The following is a 17,406-nucleotide window of genomic DNA, read 5'->3' on the forward strand; positions in this document are numbered from 1 at the left end:
CTTTTTTGTCCACGCAAACAGTAAAATCTGTTTTTTCTAAATTGCAATATTAAAAAAAATAAATAACAAAACTCTGTTTAGAGTAGTTTGTAGAGGCAAACAGATTCTTGGCCACTAGGAATTTTATATCACAGATCCAAAGGTTTGATTTTACAATACTTGCAATGTGCCAAATTGACAGAGAAAGAAAGAGAGAGGGAGAGGGAGAGAGGAGGAAAAAAAAAAGGTGAGACTAAACTGCTCCATTCCTGCTGTCTCTGAAGCTGGCAGCAAAATATTAGTTGGTTTTGGTGATGGAAAAAACAGGCCTTTAAACCAACATTTTTTATTTAAGAGGAGCTTAATCATCCAAGAAAGAGCCCTATTTAAAACAAAAAAGAAATCGACAGTTCATCTTTAGAAGAGGCATCAAAATATTACTTCATTATACCAATGACAAGCAACTTTAAAACGAAGTTCTCTCACAGTGCATTTTATTGCTTTCCTGAAAGTCCTCATCATCTTTGTGAACACTGGAAGGATCAGAACAGTATGTCCTGATATTATCCTCCAGATACCAACTGAGATTTTCATCCATCACAGAGAACATGAGGAAAAATTCAGCATCAAAGTGTTTATCACTGTTTTTACTCATGGTACCTGAAAAACAGAACAACATATTCAAAGCCTTTGGTAACTAACATTATCTTTTTCTCAGTTCTAAGTGTAGTGCTTACCCCTGTTTGCTTTTTATATTTTGTCACTGTTCTTGAGTGTGTGTGTATACATAAAACATCTTGATATAATCAGAAAGAAATCAGTTTTGATACATGCTACAAGATAACTTTATTAAGAATAAATAATGTATATTGTAGCAAATTTAATTTTGGCTTTCATAGTGGTATTCATACATCCTTTTGCATTACTAAAATGAACACATTGCACTCATGCATTTGTGGACAAAGCAAAATTATATTTAGCACACAAAATCAAACTACATCTGATACTATTAAACGGCAGCTAATTGAAAAAACAAAATGTTACTATTCCAAAACAAACTGTAATTGTCTTCTCTTCCAAGAAATACTTCATTTATCCTTATCAATAATAGTTATGAGTCATCTTGCATATTTATTTATTTGTTTTTTGTATTCATGTATTATTTGTTTGTTTTTACCTTTCCTGCAAATTAATAAAGGTCCAACAAGCCCTGAGGCAACATCTCTTGGAGCATCTACGTGGGAGTGATAAACTCTGGTTATGCAATCTGCATCTCCATTCGCTGGACCTTGATCTTCTGTCACATCCCATGTGTAAGTATACTGGTCTCCAGGCTTGACAGCGTCATCTCTTTTTTGCAAATCTGTAGTGTTGTCAGGATAAAAAGCACCTGAGGAATGCCACAGAGCCAACATTAGCAAAACACGTTCATGATACGGCGTGAGAATGACAATCTCGAATAGAATTTGGGGAGCCTAAATGAAGCTATTTTACCACCCTCTGTTTACTTCTGTCCTTCGTAAGTAGTAAATCACCAGCTGTGTACCTGCCATGCTTTAAAGTTGACTACATCTTGCAGTAACATTGATCAAATGTCTCAACACAGAGAAGAAATCTTCAAAATCAGATGAGTAGGTATTTCCCTTCTGCTAAGAGACTCTTCATCTGTCTTTGAATTCCATGGGAGTGCTTTTACTTTAATGGGACATCAAATTTGGTCCTTATTTTATTAGGAGGACACCATGTACTTCTGCTAAAGAGATAACAACTCAAATATTTGTAAAACATTTGTTAAATATTAATCTTGGAATCTGTTCTAAAACATTGCACATAGTCCCAACTAATATAGGTGTCTCTGAAATGACAGCAATAGCAATAGAAAGATGTAAATATTGTTCCAAGAAATACATATCTTACTGCATAACACACTGGTCTGATCCCGCAGAATATGCCTATATCAACTCACATATTGGAGGTAATGAAAACTTCAGAAAATACAAGAAACTTAGGCTGATATTCCATATATTCTTTTGAATTAAGAATTTTTAAAGACTGCATTTTCTAGTAATTCTCACACTACTTTAATGGTCCACTAATGTAACTTCCTATGGCCATATTTTGGTGTTTCTTGCTGTTAATTGCATAGAAATGAACAAAACTAGTCAAAGTGTCAGAGAGTGAGTTGGCAGGCTACAGGCTACCTGCTAGATTTTATCACAGCATGTTGTATTTTGTGGTTTTCAAAGAGGAGGTACGAATTATCATTGTATTTCCTCAAGATGGACGTATTCCTGTCTCTGACAGATGATGTTTGTGTCCACAGATTGCTGTACTTATGAAAAATGCTACAGAAACACTTTACATGCATTGGAATCAGTCAGGGCAGAATTCTGCGATTTTTCCACCTGGATGTCTGCCAAGAAAGCACTGACTTCAGTGAAACCATGGCAATGTCCCACAGTCTGAAAATCTCTACCTGAGTGGTGAGAACAGCCACCGCCATGGCAAATCATCACCGATCCCAGTAGTGCCACTACAACACATCTTAAAGTGTGGCAGATTTCTATCCCATTAATTTATCTACTAAGCAGCAGCTGCTTCTCCATTATAAGGAATTCATGTGCATCTCATACATATATACAAGTTTATTCTTAAGAATTTTGAACCATACGTTATCACTATTAACAACATTTTCCTTCAGATACCCTCAAAACTTGCATGTCTCATATTACCTACCTTTATTTCAGGTAAAATGTTGAAATCAGCCTTCTTTATAAATCTTTATGAAGTCTACTTCTGGCTTTGTATTTTGGCTCTTCAAAAATACCTAAGTTCTTAATAAGATCCTACTTTAGGCTGATTGATTATTATTTTAAATCTGTATTTATCCGAGCAGACTTCTCTCTGCTCAGAGAAAGTCACTGACACCCAAAGGAATGGTTACTTGTTAATAAATTCTGACACAGAACAACTCAAGCTTACCTTCATTTTCCTTGGTATATTTTACACCATGTGGGTGCACTGTGTAGCTTCTGGAAGCGAAGTTTTTCAAGTGAATAATAATGGAATCTCCAACTTCTCCCTTAATGATAGGGCCTAAAAAACCCAGCCAGGCAGGTTTCTCAACTACCACATCATATAAATTATTGGTGTATTGAGTATAGATAGCCTTCTTATAAATGCTTCCTATCCTACGTGGTCCTCTTTTGAGAAAGACTTCAGCCTGCCTGTGGAGCAAATACAAATCTACATTGTAGCATCAGATATTCATTCTATATTTGAATAGTATTAATCAGTAGGATCTTGAATAAAGACCATACCTCTATAGCACTGTCCATAATTACATCTGTGGTTAGGAGCAAATATGGCTCTGAACCTAAAGAGTTAGCCACTCAGACAGAGACTGAATATTACGCAACAATCTGGTTTTTTTCCCCATGAATATTTGTAGAATTAAGATAATTGTATTTCATACAGTATTTGGCTGTCCATGTGGACAAGACAAATAATAGGCACCAAAAGCTCTTTTCTTCCAGAATAAATTTATCTTGAATATTAAGGTGAAAAAGGCTATCTTAGTCTGAAGTACAGTTTGGCTATGTAGAATAATGTTTGCGTCTTTGAATGGTACTTGCTTATCCCTTGTTAGAGTAGGTATCCATTTTTTTGGAATTTTCTTGCTCATGCTCTTGCATGCTTAAAAATGCTGTGTAATTTTCCATAGCCTGTTCAAAACAATTATTTCCGTTATCAAAGTATTATGTTGGCCAAACAGTCCTTTGCAATGAAGAGCAGACTTTTCAGCTTTAAAATACACAGATGGCTATTAAAGGTGGCTGGACATGGACAAGACTACCGAGTGCTGCTGAGGTCCTGCGTGTGCAGAGCGCGCGGAGCAGCCTTGAGGCCAAGCCTTTGCCTGACTCACCAGTCGCTGTCTCAGAGCATGATGGCGCACTCACCCTCCTAACACTTCATTCTACAGACATAGCCCAAGAACGTACAAAAAGGCCATCAGAGAGCAGGGCACTAAACAATGACCTCCTTAATCAACTAAGTGAAACCGTATATTTAGGCAGAAATACTGCTGGTTATCACACTGGAGAAACCACAATTCAAATGCGGAAGTTGATTAAAGTAGGAAATCTTTAAACCCTTATTTACAAGCTAAATGAGGAATGTATTTTCTAGATTTTTCTTATTTTGATGTGTCTCTTAATTTGATCCTACTTCATTTTAAAGGCATTGAGAAAAGGTAGCTAGAAAAAAAATATTTTTCTCTCTCTCAAATCTGTCTTCAATCTATCTCAGGAATCTGAGTTTTCCACATTGATTACTCCTATCTTAACGGCGCTCTCTTCCTCCTTACCATTACTTATCCTCTGTTGCTACCTTCTTCACCCTGCACAGGACCTTCCCTGCCTTGCAGCAAGCACCGGCTACTGAGGACGGAAGGACCGAGCTGCACTGCTGAACCTCCCACAAGGGAAAATGATCACTGTCAAAGATAAGCATCTGAAAAGCAAATCTGTACCCAGTAGGAAAGCCTGAACTTGTTACATTTCTGAGTTTAAAGACATAAAAGCAAAATCCTTCCATTCAGCAATGGAATGTCATGCAAATGTAAACATCATTAAACATGTGGGGTCTTTTTCTAGTCTTAATTTAGTAAGAATTCCAATAAATTCACAAAAAGCACTTTGCATATTCCAGTGCTTTTAATTAGCAGAAAGCTGGAAGTTATTTCTTAAGCAAGCTAGGAAAAAGAAAAAAAAGAAGAAAAAAAGAAAAAGGAAATTTCCTTGTAGGTCTGACACAAAATCCACTGACAAGAATATAATCTGCTTCACTGACTTCACCAGGTTTTCAGTCTGGTCTGAGTGTCTAAAGTAGACAATCCTGAAAATTCTCAGTATAAAACTGTCTTACTTACTCTTCTTCTGCAAAAAGCTGTCCAGATACGATATTTTTATTGCCAGGTGCATAGTCCCACACTGTCTCTACAATCCCGATATAGTACTCTCTGCTCACCGCTCCAACTTGGCAACAGCAAGAAACCAGCAAACAACTTAGGAAGAACAGCTTCATTTTGCATTCACACACCTTGTGAAAAATGTGAAATAAAAACACAGAATGGGCACATGCAATTTCTTTTTATATGATCTCTCCCAACCCCAATTCTTCTTACTCTCCCCCAACCCCCGCCCCTTGGTTTGCTTTGGCGAACACAATAAAAAGTTGCACAAGGCTTGTGTGTGTCAAGGGTAAACAAAAGATTCTGGTGACCTCATTAGTTCAGGTAATCTTCAAAGACATTTCTTTCAATTTCTGCCAACCTACTACACGGCAAACTACTATTTAGACGGTAATCAGACTGTAAATCTTGTAGCTGAATTTATGGTACTCTAGATTTAAATGGACTCGTACATCTAAGCCTAATTGCACTCTTCACTGTCTTTACCATTGTCTCTGTATTTTGCATCCTAATGAGAGAATAATTCTTGTGAAGTGCTGCAGAAGAAGAAAGCTTTTTGTAAGTGCACCGTGAAAAAGCTCTAAATGACATTTATTTTTCATTGGCCTATCTACTTCTTTGCTAACATAACTGGAACCAAGACAGGCACTATAGGTGCACTTTCTGCTGCCTACTTCCCTTGCTCCTTCTGAATCTGCTGATCTCTCTCTTCTGATTCCTCTCTGTACAGAAATCACTGAACTGATAAGACAGAAATGGATGAGGAAGGACTGAGGCTACACAGATCACATGTTGATATACACATGGACAAGCTTTGCTCACCCACTACAGTTTCCTTTGAAATGTAAATTTAGCACAAGCTGTGGAATATACAGCTAGAGCCTCTGCAGAGAGGCCTCTGCAGAACCCACTGTTCAAGGAAGGGGGTGAGGCTGCATTTCATTTCCAAGCACTTTCAGTATCGCTTCTACCCAAAGGGAAATTCCAAAAAATGAAATCCCTACCCATCCTGTTCCCACTTTATCACCAGACAGGATAAACCACATTCTCTAAAGAAAAAATGTGTAACAGATGCATAAAGCTCAAGATAACCCTGTTGCCATTATCTAAACTTACTACTCAGTGCAGGTTTTCTTTTTATTCTCAAGTTCTGTAAATATTTTATCTGCTAGTTTCATTGAAAAAAAAAAATCAACAAATTTGGCTTCTAAACACAGGACTTTTAAAAAGCACCTAACAAATTTGTAATTGCTTTTTTTTTTTTTTTTTTTTTTTCCAAGCATACATCAACAATCTCAAGGCTGTGTCTGAAGCTTATTTAGACACACGAACCCAACTGTAAACTTGCAAGCTGTAAAGACTTCCAGTAAAGACATATCCTCAGTCACTTGGACATTTTTAAAAACTCTTTTGCAGCTGAGACACTGACACTGTCACACTCATTCAAAATGACACTTTTCAGTGTTATGACCACTTAAAAATATTCATAATGAAACAATCTTCTCTGAACCTATTTTCTTAAGCTCAGAAACATTTATGATTGTTCTGGAGAGAAGACTAAGATTCAGAATATAACTAAAGTACAACAGCTTTCCTTTTACTACATAACTACTTCACCAGGATTGTGATATATAGAAAAAATCACCAATTTTAACCACTATTCATATACAAAAGTTCAGACATTGTCAGAAAATTGAAGGTCTTAAACTCACCTTTCAGAACCTTTCAAATGTGCATTAAATGGAGGATTCTGTTTCTCCCTATGTGACTGTATCCAGATCCAAGTTTTGAAAAGCTGACAGACTGTGATGAAATTCTAGAGTTTCCCAAGTTGGCCTCAGATGCTCAGAATAATTTATGTAAGGTTTCTTTTTCTTTTCCAAGGATGAATGATAATGGTCTGTTGAAAAGACCAGTTTGTACCAGCTGTATATGCCCCATGTGCAAATTAAATCAGGTAAAAACAATAATAAAATGCTTACCTCCTTCTTTATTACTGGAATTCAAATGAATTCCTTAATACTCAGCTAACTGAGAATCATTCATGTGCCTGTGGACTGCTGGGTTTAATTTGCTCTAAGCTGTCACTGAATCAAGGCAGAGAAAAGGCAGATAACCAGTATAACTGAATTCCCCATATTACTTCAAGGGTAGAAACATGAACAATCCCTTGCTTTAGTCCCTTGACTTCCTTGAATTACTGTTTCTTGATTTGCAGAACAACTACATATTGTTTTTATTTAAAGACAAAAGCTTCTAACATGCAAGATTTTTCCATTGCAGCTTTTAATCAATCCTTGCCCAAGTATTAAGAAATTCATGAGTCTGAGTATGCTCCTGTTATCTTTAAGGATCTCAAAAAATTTATGGGGCTGACTGAGCCTCCCAAGCCTGTGTAAGTCTCTTCAGAAGGTGTTTAAAGAACAAGAGTCTCTCTCCTTTGATAGACAGAACCTAAAAAGACTGAGCAACTAAATTATTTAATTAAATTAGGAAACAATAATCTGGAAAAAAGAAAAATCAGCAAAGCCTCCCAGTGAGATTGAACTGAATCCTACAATTTCAAAATTTCCTAACTTGAACAATTTGTTTAATCTGCTGCCCATCCTGCTGTTCTGGCTTCCTGCAAAATCTTTGCAGGTAGATACCCTTTAAAGTTCTTGGGAACTTACTTTGTTTTCTAGCACTCTATACTTTTCAGTAGGCAAAAAGCTTCCATTATCTGAAGAATAGGGAGGTGCATTAGCAGATCATACTGCAGTGAGATTCACTTTTACCTGCAGAAAGGAGTAATATGCCCCAAAATGCAAAGGTGGGTGAGGTTCCACATTACTGCAAATCTCTATCCACAATTATTTGTGGACAGTCTCAGATCATTTCTACCTTCATATGTCTGTCACTGATAATGATATCAAGGAGAAAATTACTGGCATTTGTGTAGGTATGGTCAAAAATGAGCCTTAACATCTGTTTTTAGTTGCAATGTTTTAAATGCAGCCCTGCCTCCAAGTAAGAGATCAATGCATGTCTGAGAAGCATGGCATTTGATAAGGACAAATGTCTCTGAACTGGCTGAAGATCTGACTGAAAGAATGACAGTCCTGTCCCAGCCACAGCACTAGGACACAATGGCAAAACCCATCAGCTGAGAGGAATTAATAATGCCAACACACTTACCTTTAGGTTTCAGCATTAACTCTGGATGACAAATAAAGAGCGTTGCAGAATCAATGCTCTTTAAAAAAGAATGCTCAACTTTTAAAAATAACCAAATTACACAGTGTATTCTTTGATTTAAGCCACAGAAATAAGAGATACAAGCCAGAGGTAGAGAGGAAATGTAGGTTCACAGGACACAATCACAATAATACATGAAACAAAGTCAGCTGATCTGTATCCATGGCTAATTCCAGCACTAACAATATCCCTGTGGAAAAAAATGTGAAACTTTTCCTTGTGTTTCCTAACAGTCAAACTCAAAACTTTTCATTGTCAGAGACAAACGTTTGGGAAAGTGGAGAAAAGGACAGTTAAGAGCAGGAGAAGGGGTTAAGAGTTTCCAGGTGCAAACTGTAGGTATTTCATTGGTTTTATCCAGCAGATCTACTTAAACAGACCCTGTTTGCCTAAAGATAAATCTGTATTTTCCCTATGACCGGGCTGGACCCTGAAAAGAATACCCTCTTTGTTTTCTTTCCTCAGTAAGATGGAGCCATTCATCTACGGAATATTTTGCAATTCTGGGCGTTTTCTGCTCTGAATGTGTATCCCATGCATACTATTTTTCATTCAAATAACCAAAATCTTTTCCAGATATTTCTAACATTCTCAAAATAATCAATTATATGGTTTGCAGTCACGAAACCTGCCAGATTCTGCAAGCTATTTGGTAGGTAAGGGTTGACAAATTTTTTGTTTTCCCTTCTCAGAATATAGGATTATCACATACGGTACGACATACCTGTAAGCCTATAGAAAACCAAGTGTACAGTTGCAAAGAAATCCCATTTTGTAATCATATACCTTCTTATCATGCCTCCCTGTAAATGACTGAATTTCCACTGGAAATGAAATAATTCTTTGAGGACATTAACAAAACTTTTTAACTGTTAATTTTTAAAAGATGATTCTTTTTCATCTGATTATTATCAGCAAGCATGTTACCCCTCCAATGCAGCAAAGTCATGGCATTTACCAGTTAGTGTTTGGTACTCACAGGGTTCCCTAATAATTCTTGTAGCATTTGTTCAAAAAAAAAAAAAAAAGAAAGAAAAAGAAAAAAAAGAAAGAAAGAAAGAAAAAGAAAGAAAGAAAGAAAAAAAAAAGCCTGCCTTTGAACATCAAAAGAAGAAGAAATCCAGCACAGCTATCACAGCATACTAATTAGCACAGCTGACTTCAGAGCTATGTATCTAATCTTAAATCAGGCCTTGGTGTCTTTCTACAAGCTGTACCTCAAGAAGGCTCTACAGTAATTTTCAGTAACCACTTCGTGCAGTTAAAAAGTTTCTAGATAGAATAGGTCAGACTACTGCTTTCATGACCATAATGGTTCTGTCTGTAATTAAAATTAGTCATTTAGAAGTGTCAAGGCTTGATTCAGCATACTAATTCTCAGGAGAATAATGCCTGCCATAGTAGACTTTGAATCAGGCTCTTTCAGAACAAGAAGTGTTCCTCCATTATAAACAAAGAGAGGAGAAAGAAGAGGAGTACGCTTATATACAGCAGTTTACTCAGAAAAGGAAGTTTCAGTATGAAAGCAGTCCCACGGTATTCAAACATCCCTATTGTCAGAACAAGTTGGAGAGTCAAAAGAAAAAATAGAGAGTCACTGCCAGGGACAACCAGACAAGTTAGAAAACAGTGCCTCTTTAGGAAAATGCAGGTGTTCAGCATTTAGCCATTAAACAATTCAAAAAACTTTATCCAAAATATAAAGGTTTGAGGGAGAAAAATTTAAGACAAGTGTTTCATTTGTCTTCGCAGCACCCAAATCTACCATAACAAATGCTGGAGAAGCCATTTCTCTCTTCTCTTGATTTTGCAGCAGTGAAGACTTTCTTGCCATTTCAGATAATCCCAGCCTGCAAAAGAAAAAAGGAAGAAGTGAAAGGCCTCTTTTTTCCACTTCATATGAATAATATAGAAGTTAATATAGGAGTTCCTCTGACTGTTTAGCATCCACATGCAATTACTTTCAACACACCCTACAGGCTCCAGAGGTGATCTATCGTTCCCAAGAACAAACTGACAATACTTCTTTGACTTCCTTGAAAGCTGCCCTGGGTCTCAGGTTAATCAGGTTGTCATCTGTTAGAATGTAAAGTGTTTTGAGAGAACTTGCCTCATGCCTTGACCTTATTATAGGTGGTTGTTACAGTAAGCTCTCACAAGAACCACCTTCCTTTCCTGTTTGCTCAGGACCCTCCATAGACACTGCAGCTTCCCTGCCCTCCTCACTCAGCACACTCTAGGAGACATTTATGCTGGACAAGAACTGACTTCCTACCTGCCCTGACCTCCCAACACTGTTTCTCAATGCATTTGTAAGAAAACTTACATGATAAAGCTATCCCTACTCTGCGTATGTGTGTATATACATATAGTCACACACACACAAATATATGTGTATATACACATATATACATGCATATATATATATGCATACATGTATGTGTGCACGAACATGCACATTTGGGGTTATTTCTATTAATGCAGAAGTCTTTCTCAAATGTTCTGTCATAACTGACCTTCTGGAGAGCAGCTCTGTAGAGAAGAACCTGGGAGTGCTGGTGGATGACAAGTTGACCATGAGCCAGCAATGTGCCCTTGTGGCCAGGAAGGCCAATGGTATCCTGCGGTGCATTAGGAGTGTTGCCAGCAGGTTGAGGGAGGTGATCCTGCCCCTCTTCTCAGCCCTGGGGAGGCCTCGTCTCGAGTACTGGAGTCCAGTTCTGGGCTCCCCAGGACAAGAGAGACATGGAGCTACTGGAGAGAGTCCAGTGTAGGGCTACAAAGATGATCAGAGGGCTGGAGCACCTGCCCTATGAGGAACAGCTGCGAGAGCTGGGCCTCTTCAGCCTGGGGAAGTGAAGACTGAGGGGGAATCTTACCAATGTGTACAAGTACCTGAAGGGAGGGTGTCAAGGGGATGGGGACAAACTATTTTCAGTTGTCCCATGCAAAAGGACAAGAGGCAGTGGGCAGAAATTGAAGCACAGGAAGCTCCGCCTGACCGTGAGGGGGAATTTCTTCCCTGTGAGAGTGATGGAGCACTGGCACAGGTTGCCCAGAGAGGTTGTGGAGTCTCCTTCTCTGGAGATACTCAAGGCCCGCCTGGATGCAACCCTGTCTAACATGCTCCAGGTGACCGTGCTGAGTGGGGAGGTTGGACTAGATGATCTCCAGAGGTCCTTTCCAACCTTACTGATTCTATGATCTTTGCTCCCTCCAACCGTGGAAAACCTGAATGCCACACTAAGGTGTATCACTTTACACCAGCACACAGGTTAGCAGCACCAGTTACTTGAACTCTTGAGTTCAAACTTATCCTTCTGCCCAAAGCAGAGCCTTCCTGGTTATTATTTTAATAATCTACTGAAAACACAGTCAAAACTGATGCTTAGACCACGAGTGCTAAGTATTATCTGTTGCCTCTTCCTCTCCTTGCTGTGAAAGCCACACACAGGTAAAGAAAACTAATTTAAACTGAATGCCAGAAGAAAGATGCTCAGAAACTTCTGCTAACATAAAAGTAATGAACTCAACATCGATGCTGAACTCCCAAGCTGCCTTTTTCCTTCTCAGTTCTAGTCCTAAAAGTAAGAGGGAGCAATCTGCAATCCCTGTATACCACAAGGAATTACTGGATGAATCAAATGCTTTACTATCAGCACATGTCTTCTGCTACTAAAAATGCAGCAGCATAGAGATGGTATAAAACAAAAGGGCAGGTCCTCAACTGAGTGGAATTGGTAAAGCTAAACTGAATTGGAGCTGCTGAATAAATGACCTCAGATCTTTTACTACCTGAACAAAGACAGAATAGGTCCCACAGAGTGTCCGTTTCAACTCAGCAGCCACTTTGAGGAAACAGATGATCATCTGAAGTCCACTAAGTGCTATTAGGATAGAGAGTAAAATGATGTTCCATTCCACTATGTTTGCAGGTTCGGTGCACCGAGACCAAGCAGAGTAATCTGTGAGGTACCTATCAGAGAAACAGCGATGTGAGGCAAATTAAATGTAGCATATGCAATTATATTCAAACACACATTATTTTAGCTGTAATATATAAAAAAACCAATCTTGCTTCAAGTCCATGAGACAAACCCTGGTCTTTCATCACATCAGCCTAAGTCCTGCATAATTTCTAATTCAGCTGAGTAAAATGACCTGTGTTGGTGTAACTGAAATACGATTCAGGACCAGGGTCTCTCAAATGCCTCTGCTTCACTGATTTTCTTCTGATACCCTTGACACGTAAGTGTTAGAGAGGCACTAGCATTTTCTGCACATGGCATAAGCCAAGTTTAAAACAGGAACATTTCCTCTATTGGTTTAATTTCAGCTTTATGTTAAGTCTAGCTGTGATCAGTATCAAGTACTAGCAAAGAACAGGAGCACACAAACACCACTGGTCTGACCAGTGTGTGCAGCGCTGCACTGAGTGTCACCATATGCAACTTCCAGTTGTTCTATAGCCATGCTTTGCCTCCCTGAGCATCTCATAATGTGCATGACTGACATTTGCCAGCTGTGCCCCTCTGAGACACAGTATAACCTGGGGGTTAATTCCAAGAACTTTCATTACAATTACCCATTCTGTGTCAATTTCTATTTCTCGAAACATTCATAACTCACATGTTTGAGCTGAATCGCACCTGGCCTTTTATATTGAAATCATGCTCCCTTTTCACATACATCTATTTCTAAATGGATGTTGACATATTCACATCACATTTCCAAATGGGATAGTAATAACAATAATATGTAACAGAGATTGCAGGATCTATTTTAGTGTTTTAAAAGAATGCTGGAAAGAATTTGGCATAACTTGAAATATTCAAAGTATTACAAACTTCCATTTTTTAAAGGGAGAATGTAAAATCTTGCCAAAGCAGTGCCTCTGGATCTGAATCAAACCAATCAAAAACTTCCAGTGGTCGAACAGCAGAGTTCATTGAGCTTTGCAAGTTAGAGAGAGGTCTACCATGTTAATAAACATAAAAATGCCACCTATGATCTTTGAACCAAAAACTTGAGGAATCTGAAAATATATTCTGAGGAAGTATCCATCTACATTAACTCTAAAGTTATATGCTTTACTAGGCATGTGATGGTGACCACTGCCAGACAAAGGATACTTGGCTAGATGGACCTCCAGGTTTGATCAGTACAAAGAATCTTAGGTTTAAGCTTTCCTTGTGAGGATGTACACACCTTTCTTTGAGGATTCTGGTGCTCATTCAGAAGCTGAAAAACTTCACTCTCACAATGTAGGTCATGGTCAAGAGACTGTACCATTTTCTATAAAGTTCTGAGATAATTTGTCTGGCTTTTGTTTTGATATACAGTTTCTTTCAGCACAGTTACACAGATGTTTCTTACCTTCCAGCAGTGTCTTTGAAGATATAATCCCATCCAGTTGATGAATTGCAAAAGGGGCCTTGGATTAACCCCCAGACAGAAATGATGCAATTGTACCCGGAGAAAGCAATTCCAAGCAGGGCTAGTACAATTGAAATAAAACTCTGAAGTGAAAAGAGAAAAATATTACAGCATGAAGACAGTCTCCAAAGCAAATAAAATCACTCACGCTACCCAGCTACTTCCTCAGGACTGAATTTCACATGTGGCTGTCCCAATCTTCAAAATTCATAAAGAAAAATACCAAGTAAAGAATAGTAAGCATACACTTACAGAATAAAAATTAAAATATATTTTAATACAGCTTCACAACTGTCCATTATATATTGAGACTTTTTTTAACTTGCATTTTTGCCAAGTTGTACCCCAGAATGCTAAAGAACACGCATTAAACATGCCTGCATCCCAGACAGTGTATATTGAGTTATTACTGGATTAAGTAACTTCCAAATGATATCAGCAAGGTGATGAAGCTATTTAGTTGGGGTACCAGATGAAAATTCTCAGGCCTTTTATGTTCTTATTTTACTAGGATTTTTGTGTTTATTTTTCCTTTATCTTGCCTATGCATCAGAAGGAAGAAGCTACGCTTTCTATGACCTCTCAACCTGACTCAGAATCCTTCTCTGTGAAAAGAAGCAGAAACAAAGCAGAGCAGAGAGTGAAAGACTGTCCTCAAAACACAGGAGCAGGAAGGCACGCAGAACAAATGCTGAAGAGATATATAAAAACAACAGAAAGACTCACCCTGTAGGTTTTGTTACAGCTCTCGCTCTGGCAGCACCGATAGAACAAGTTACTCTCCAGTGTTATTAGAATTACTGCTAACAGAAGGATCTGTAAGGGGACATTATAAGGTGAGGACGAGGACTGCAGATATTGAGCCAAAATCTCCCTGGCCTATGAAGGGCAGGCATTGTGTCTGTTGTGCTGGGCTGGGATTTTTACAGCAGCTCACTAGGAAAACTCATATACTGAAGGCAAACCATGAACCTGGACTGTGTCTATTTGATCATCACTTTGCTCTTGAAATACAGAAGCATAGTGTCTCCTACCACAGCAAAATGTTGCTAGCATGATGCAACTATAGTGGTAAAGCTGAAGGAGTAAATCCAAGTAAAAGAATCACTATCAGTGAAAGGAAGGGTGTTTTTTTTATCAACCTAACCATATCAGTTCTGTATCAGCTTTTCCACAGTTACACGATCACGACATCACCTCCCTACCAATACAGCTATCAGAGAAAAACTCAGTAGTTCAAGCTTTCATTTTAACTCACTTAGACTTTCATCTGTTTTCCCTGTCAATTATCCATAGTATTTTTCTCAGAATATCAAAAATTCACAAATTGTCACTCAGAGAGGTACTGGATTGAATAAAGGCATAAGAAAAGGGAACGTTTCTGAAACTGGAGAAAGGAAGGAGATGGCCCTGGATTTGTCAGTTATGAAGGCTGGAGGTTAAGAGAAAAATACATGAAGAAAAAGATAAGAATTAACTCAAAAATATAATGGAACCAGCAATATCAGCATTTTAAGTAACCTATTGCTTGGAACTACTTAAAATGCCATCAGCCACCATAAACTTTGCTGACATTAGAGTTTTCACCACTGGGATGAGCTCTAGAAAAAATTCCAGTGAGGGCACAGCACTATCCTCTCATCTGCTGTTGGCCTGTTTGTAAGAGCTTCATTTAAAAGTTGTTAATACATGGGTAATGATCCTGAAGCTAAAAAATGTTTCAGAATATGAATCTTCCTTTTGCAGTTAACCTTTTCCAAATTTTTAACTATCCTTATTCCTTTAAATTCTCTGTCTGATAGCATTTTCTTGCTCTAGGTCTTCTACTGCTCTAGAAAGAATATACAATTTCAAAAGAAGGTCTCAGGTTTTAGTATCTCTCCCTGTGGAGTACCTTCAAAAAAGAAAAAAAAAATCTGATTATTTGTATGCACTTGTGTGACATTACTGCTTTCTGTTCCAAAGGCTCTTTTGTGTATACAGTGAAAAACGTGAGTAGTACGGAACTCAAGTTTGTTGATGCAAATAAGTATATTGCAAATGCAACATGAAAAATCTTACTACATCAGTTAGGGACAGACAGCCTTTTACATTTAGCACAACAGTGGCACTTGATGTAGATCTTGCTGTATAGTGAACTGTATGTAGTTTTTTGAAAGACTGTATGCAGCTCTTAAACAGATGTGAACACTTCTGGGAGGTTTTCTAGGTTTGGTTTTGTTTTGTTTTGCTAAAAGAGCTTTAATTCAAATGCCACTGAAGACTAAAGCAAAATAGTACCTGAACCAATAATAAAACTGCAACTTATACATAAGCAAAAAAGCCACTAGATGAATCACATATATAGAAACTAAATAGCTTGCAGTGTTTTTGCCAAAATAATCCATAGTCCCTTTAAAAGCCCAACTAGCACAACTGTACCTTGCTGCACAGTAACCCAAGTTTATTGGAAGCAGAATGCAATTCATTAAAAAGAAAAAAAAAAAAAAGAACACAGAACCAACACTTACCATCACACCTGAGAAACAGATCCCTTCAAAATACCAAACGTAGTTGGGAAGCTGGTAACTGGCAGCATATAAAGTCTTCCCATTAGGGAAGTATAATAGGATGTTAACAACAATACTCCAGAGCGCAAGAGGGATTAGCAGACAACTCAAACAGTTTCCACATGTCTCTAATCCCATCTCTCAAACACTTTAGAAGTTTTGTTCTTCTAAGCTAACAAAAAGTTACAAGGTTTTTAATTATGAAAAGCGTTTGGACTGCCTTAGTTTGATTCAGTCATTTCATATTCATAGGAGCCTGGTGACTGAGGTATGATTCCAAGGTTAAAGAAGAGCTTAACTGTTACCAGAACAATAGACAAATATTGCTGTCTGAAGTCTTTGTCCTTTCTGACTGTATGTCTTTAAGTAGCAGTTTCCCCTCCAAAAGCTAACTCCCTAGTGATCTTCCAAATGAAGTAAGTCTAGACGTGAGACTCAGGAAGGAACTTCAAACTGGGTTACAGAACCATCACCTCATGCATATCTGGCATTTCTCATTTCCTAGAGACTGCTTAGAAACACACTCCTCCTGAGAACACAGATTATTATGAAAATATTCTGTGACATGAGGCAGAATACTCAGCCTTACTACACCTCAGTTTTTTGCTACATTATATGGGGAAGGGATTTGTCAAGCGATAAATACTTTAAGTGTCTTTACAGAAGGTCCACATACTGTCTCACACAACAGAATTAATATCAAAGCTTGGCAGATCCGTAGCCACAAAGAACCTGAAAGAAGAAATACTTCAATACTGCACTGTGCCTCAAAGCTCTGCTGGAAACCAGCACTGGGTACCATCACAAGGCAGCCCCATGCAGAAGCATCAGGCTGAGTCTCAGTCACACAGCAGGGATTCCAGTAACATCAGACAAACTCCCAGGTAGAATTATTTTCACGCTTCAATTAATTATTCTTTCCAGCTGCATTATCCAGCAAAATATTCTCTGAATTAAATCCTGATACTTCTCTGGCTGTTTTATTCTATGCTCTTACAGCTGAGTATGTATGGCCACAGATTTGATCTAATTACTTATGATTTCTTATACACAAAGAAAGGGCTGGCTGCTGCTTTTTGAAATTGCTGGCTTGTTGAACTGTGCAAAGCCAAAGTTAGATACTTTTCCCAGTTTCATTTATCTGAAACTGAAATGATAGTTTCATTTATCATCATTCTGACAACCAAAAGCAACTAAAAATTCACTCCTGTAAAATAGAGCCAGAGATGT

The 17,406-nt window shown here is 38.1% G+C and overlaps 2 protein-coding genes across 4 annotated transcripts in view; both read right to left on the minus strand.

Moving 5' to 3' along the window:
* Positions 1 to 10,028, minus strand: part of CP (ceruloplasmin) — a 24,113-nt gene extending 14,085 nt beyond the window's left edge. Inside the window, exons 1-5 of one of the 3 annotated variants that reach the window (XM_062582309.1) lie at positions 9,957 to 10,028; positions 4,913 to 5,082; positions 2,962 to 3,206; positions 1,157 to 1,369; positions 466 to 639 (exon numbers count right to left, since the gene is read on the minus strand). In XM_062582309.1, coding sequence (XP_062438293.1) covers positions 466 to 639; positions 1,157 to 1,369; positions 2,962 to 3,206; positions 4,913 to 5,082; positions 9,957 to 10,025 — 871 coding nt within the window. In that variant the 5' untranslated portion in view covers positions 10,026 to 10,028. Of the gene's footprint in view, positions 1 to 465; positions 640 to 1,156; positions 1,370 to 1,525; positions 1,692 to 2,961; positions 3,207 to 4,912; positions 5,083 to 6,666; positions 8,113 to 9,956 lie in introns of those variants that run through there. The other 2 variants (XM_062582310.1, XM_062582311.1) reach the window with 2 other exon arrangements.
* On the minus strand, positions 8,211 to 16,559 carry TM4SF18 (transmembrane 4 L six family member 18). Its single transcript, XM_062582315.1, has 5 exons — positions 16,138 to 16,559; positions 14,354 to 14,443; positions 13,568 to 13,710; positions 11,987 to 12,167; positions 8,211 to 10,041 (listed from the first exon to the last, which is right to left on the minus strand). The coding sequence occupies exons 1-5, from the start codon at positions 16,312 to 16,314 to the stop codon at positions 10,027 to 10,029; spliced, it is 606 nt and encodes a 201-aa protein (XP_062438299.1). The 5' UTR covers positions 16,315 to 16,559; the 3' UTR covers positions 8,211 to 10,026.
* Between the last annotated feature and the right edge of the window lie 847 nt (positions 16,560 to 17,406).

Source organism: Rhea pennata, chromosome 9, assembly GCF_028389875.1.
Source record: "Rhea pennata isolate bPtePen1 chromosome 9, bPtePen1.pri, whole genome shotgun sequence".
Lineage (NCBI taxonomy): Eukaryota > Metazoa > Chordata > Aves > Rheiformes > Rheidae > Rhea > Rhea pennata.

Bases quoted from the DNA above. Each gene is read 5' to 3' on its own strand.
- TM4SF18 (XM_062582315.1), bottom strand. From the start codon at position 16,314: ATGGGATTAGAGACATGTGGAAACTGTTTGAGTTGTCTGCTAATCCCT. The intron at 14,444-16,137 runs GTAAGTGTTGGT...GTCCCCTTACAG, and splicing joins TCTGTTTCTCAGGTGTGATG to ATCCTTCTGTTAGCAGTAAT. The intron at 13,711-14,353 runs GTGAGTCTTTCT...TTTTCACTTCAG, and splicing joins GCTGTAACAAAACCTACAGG to AGTTTTATTTCAATTGTACT.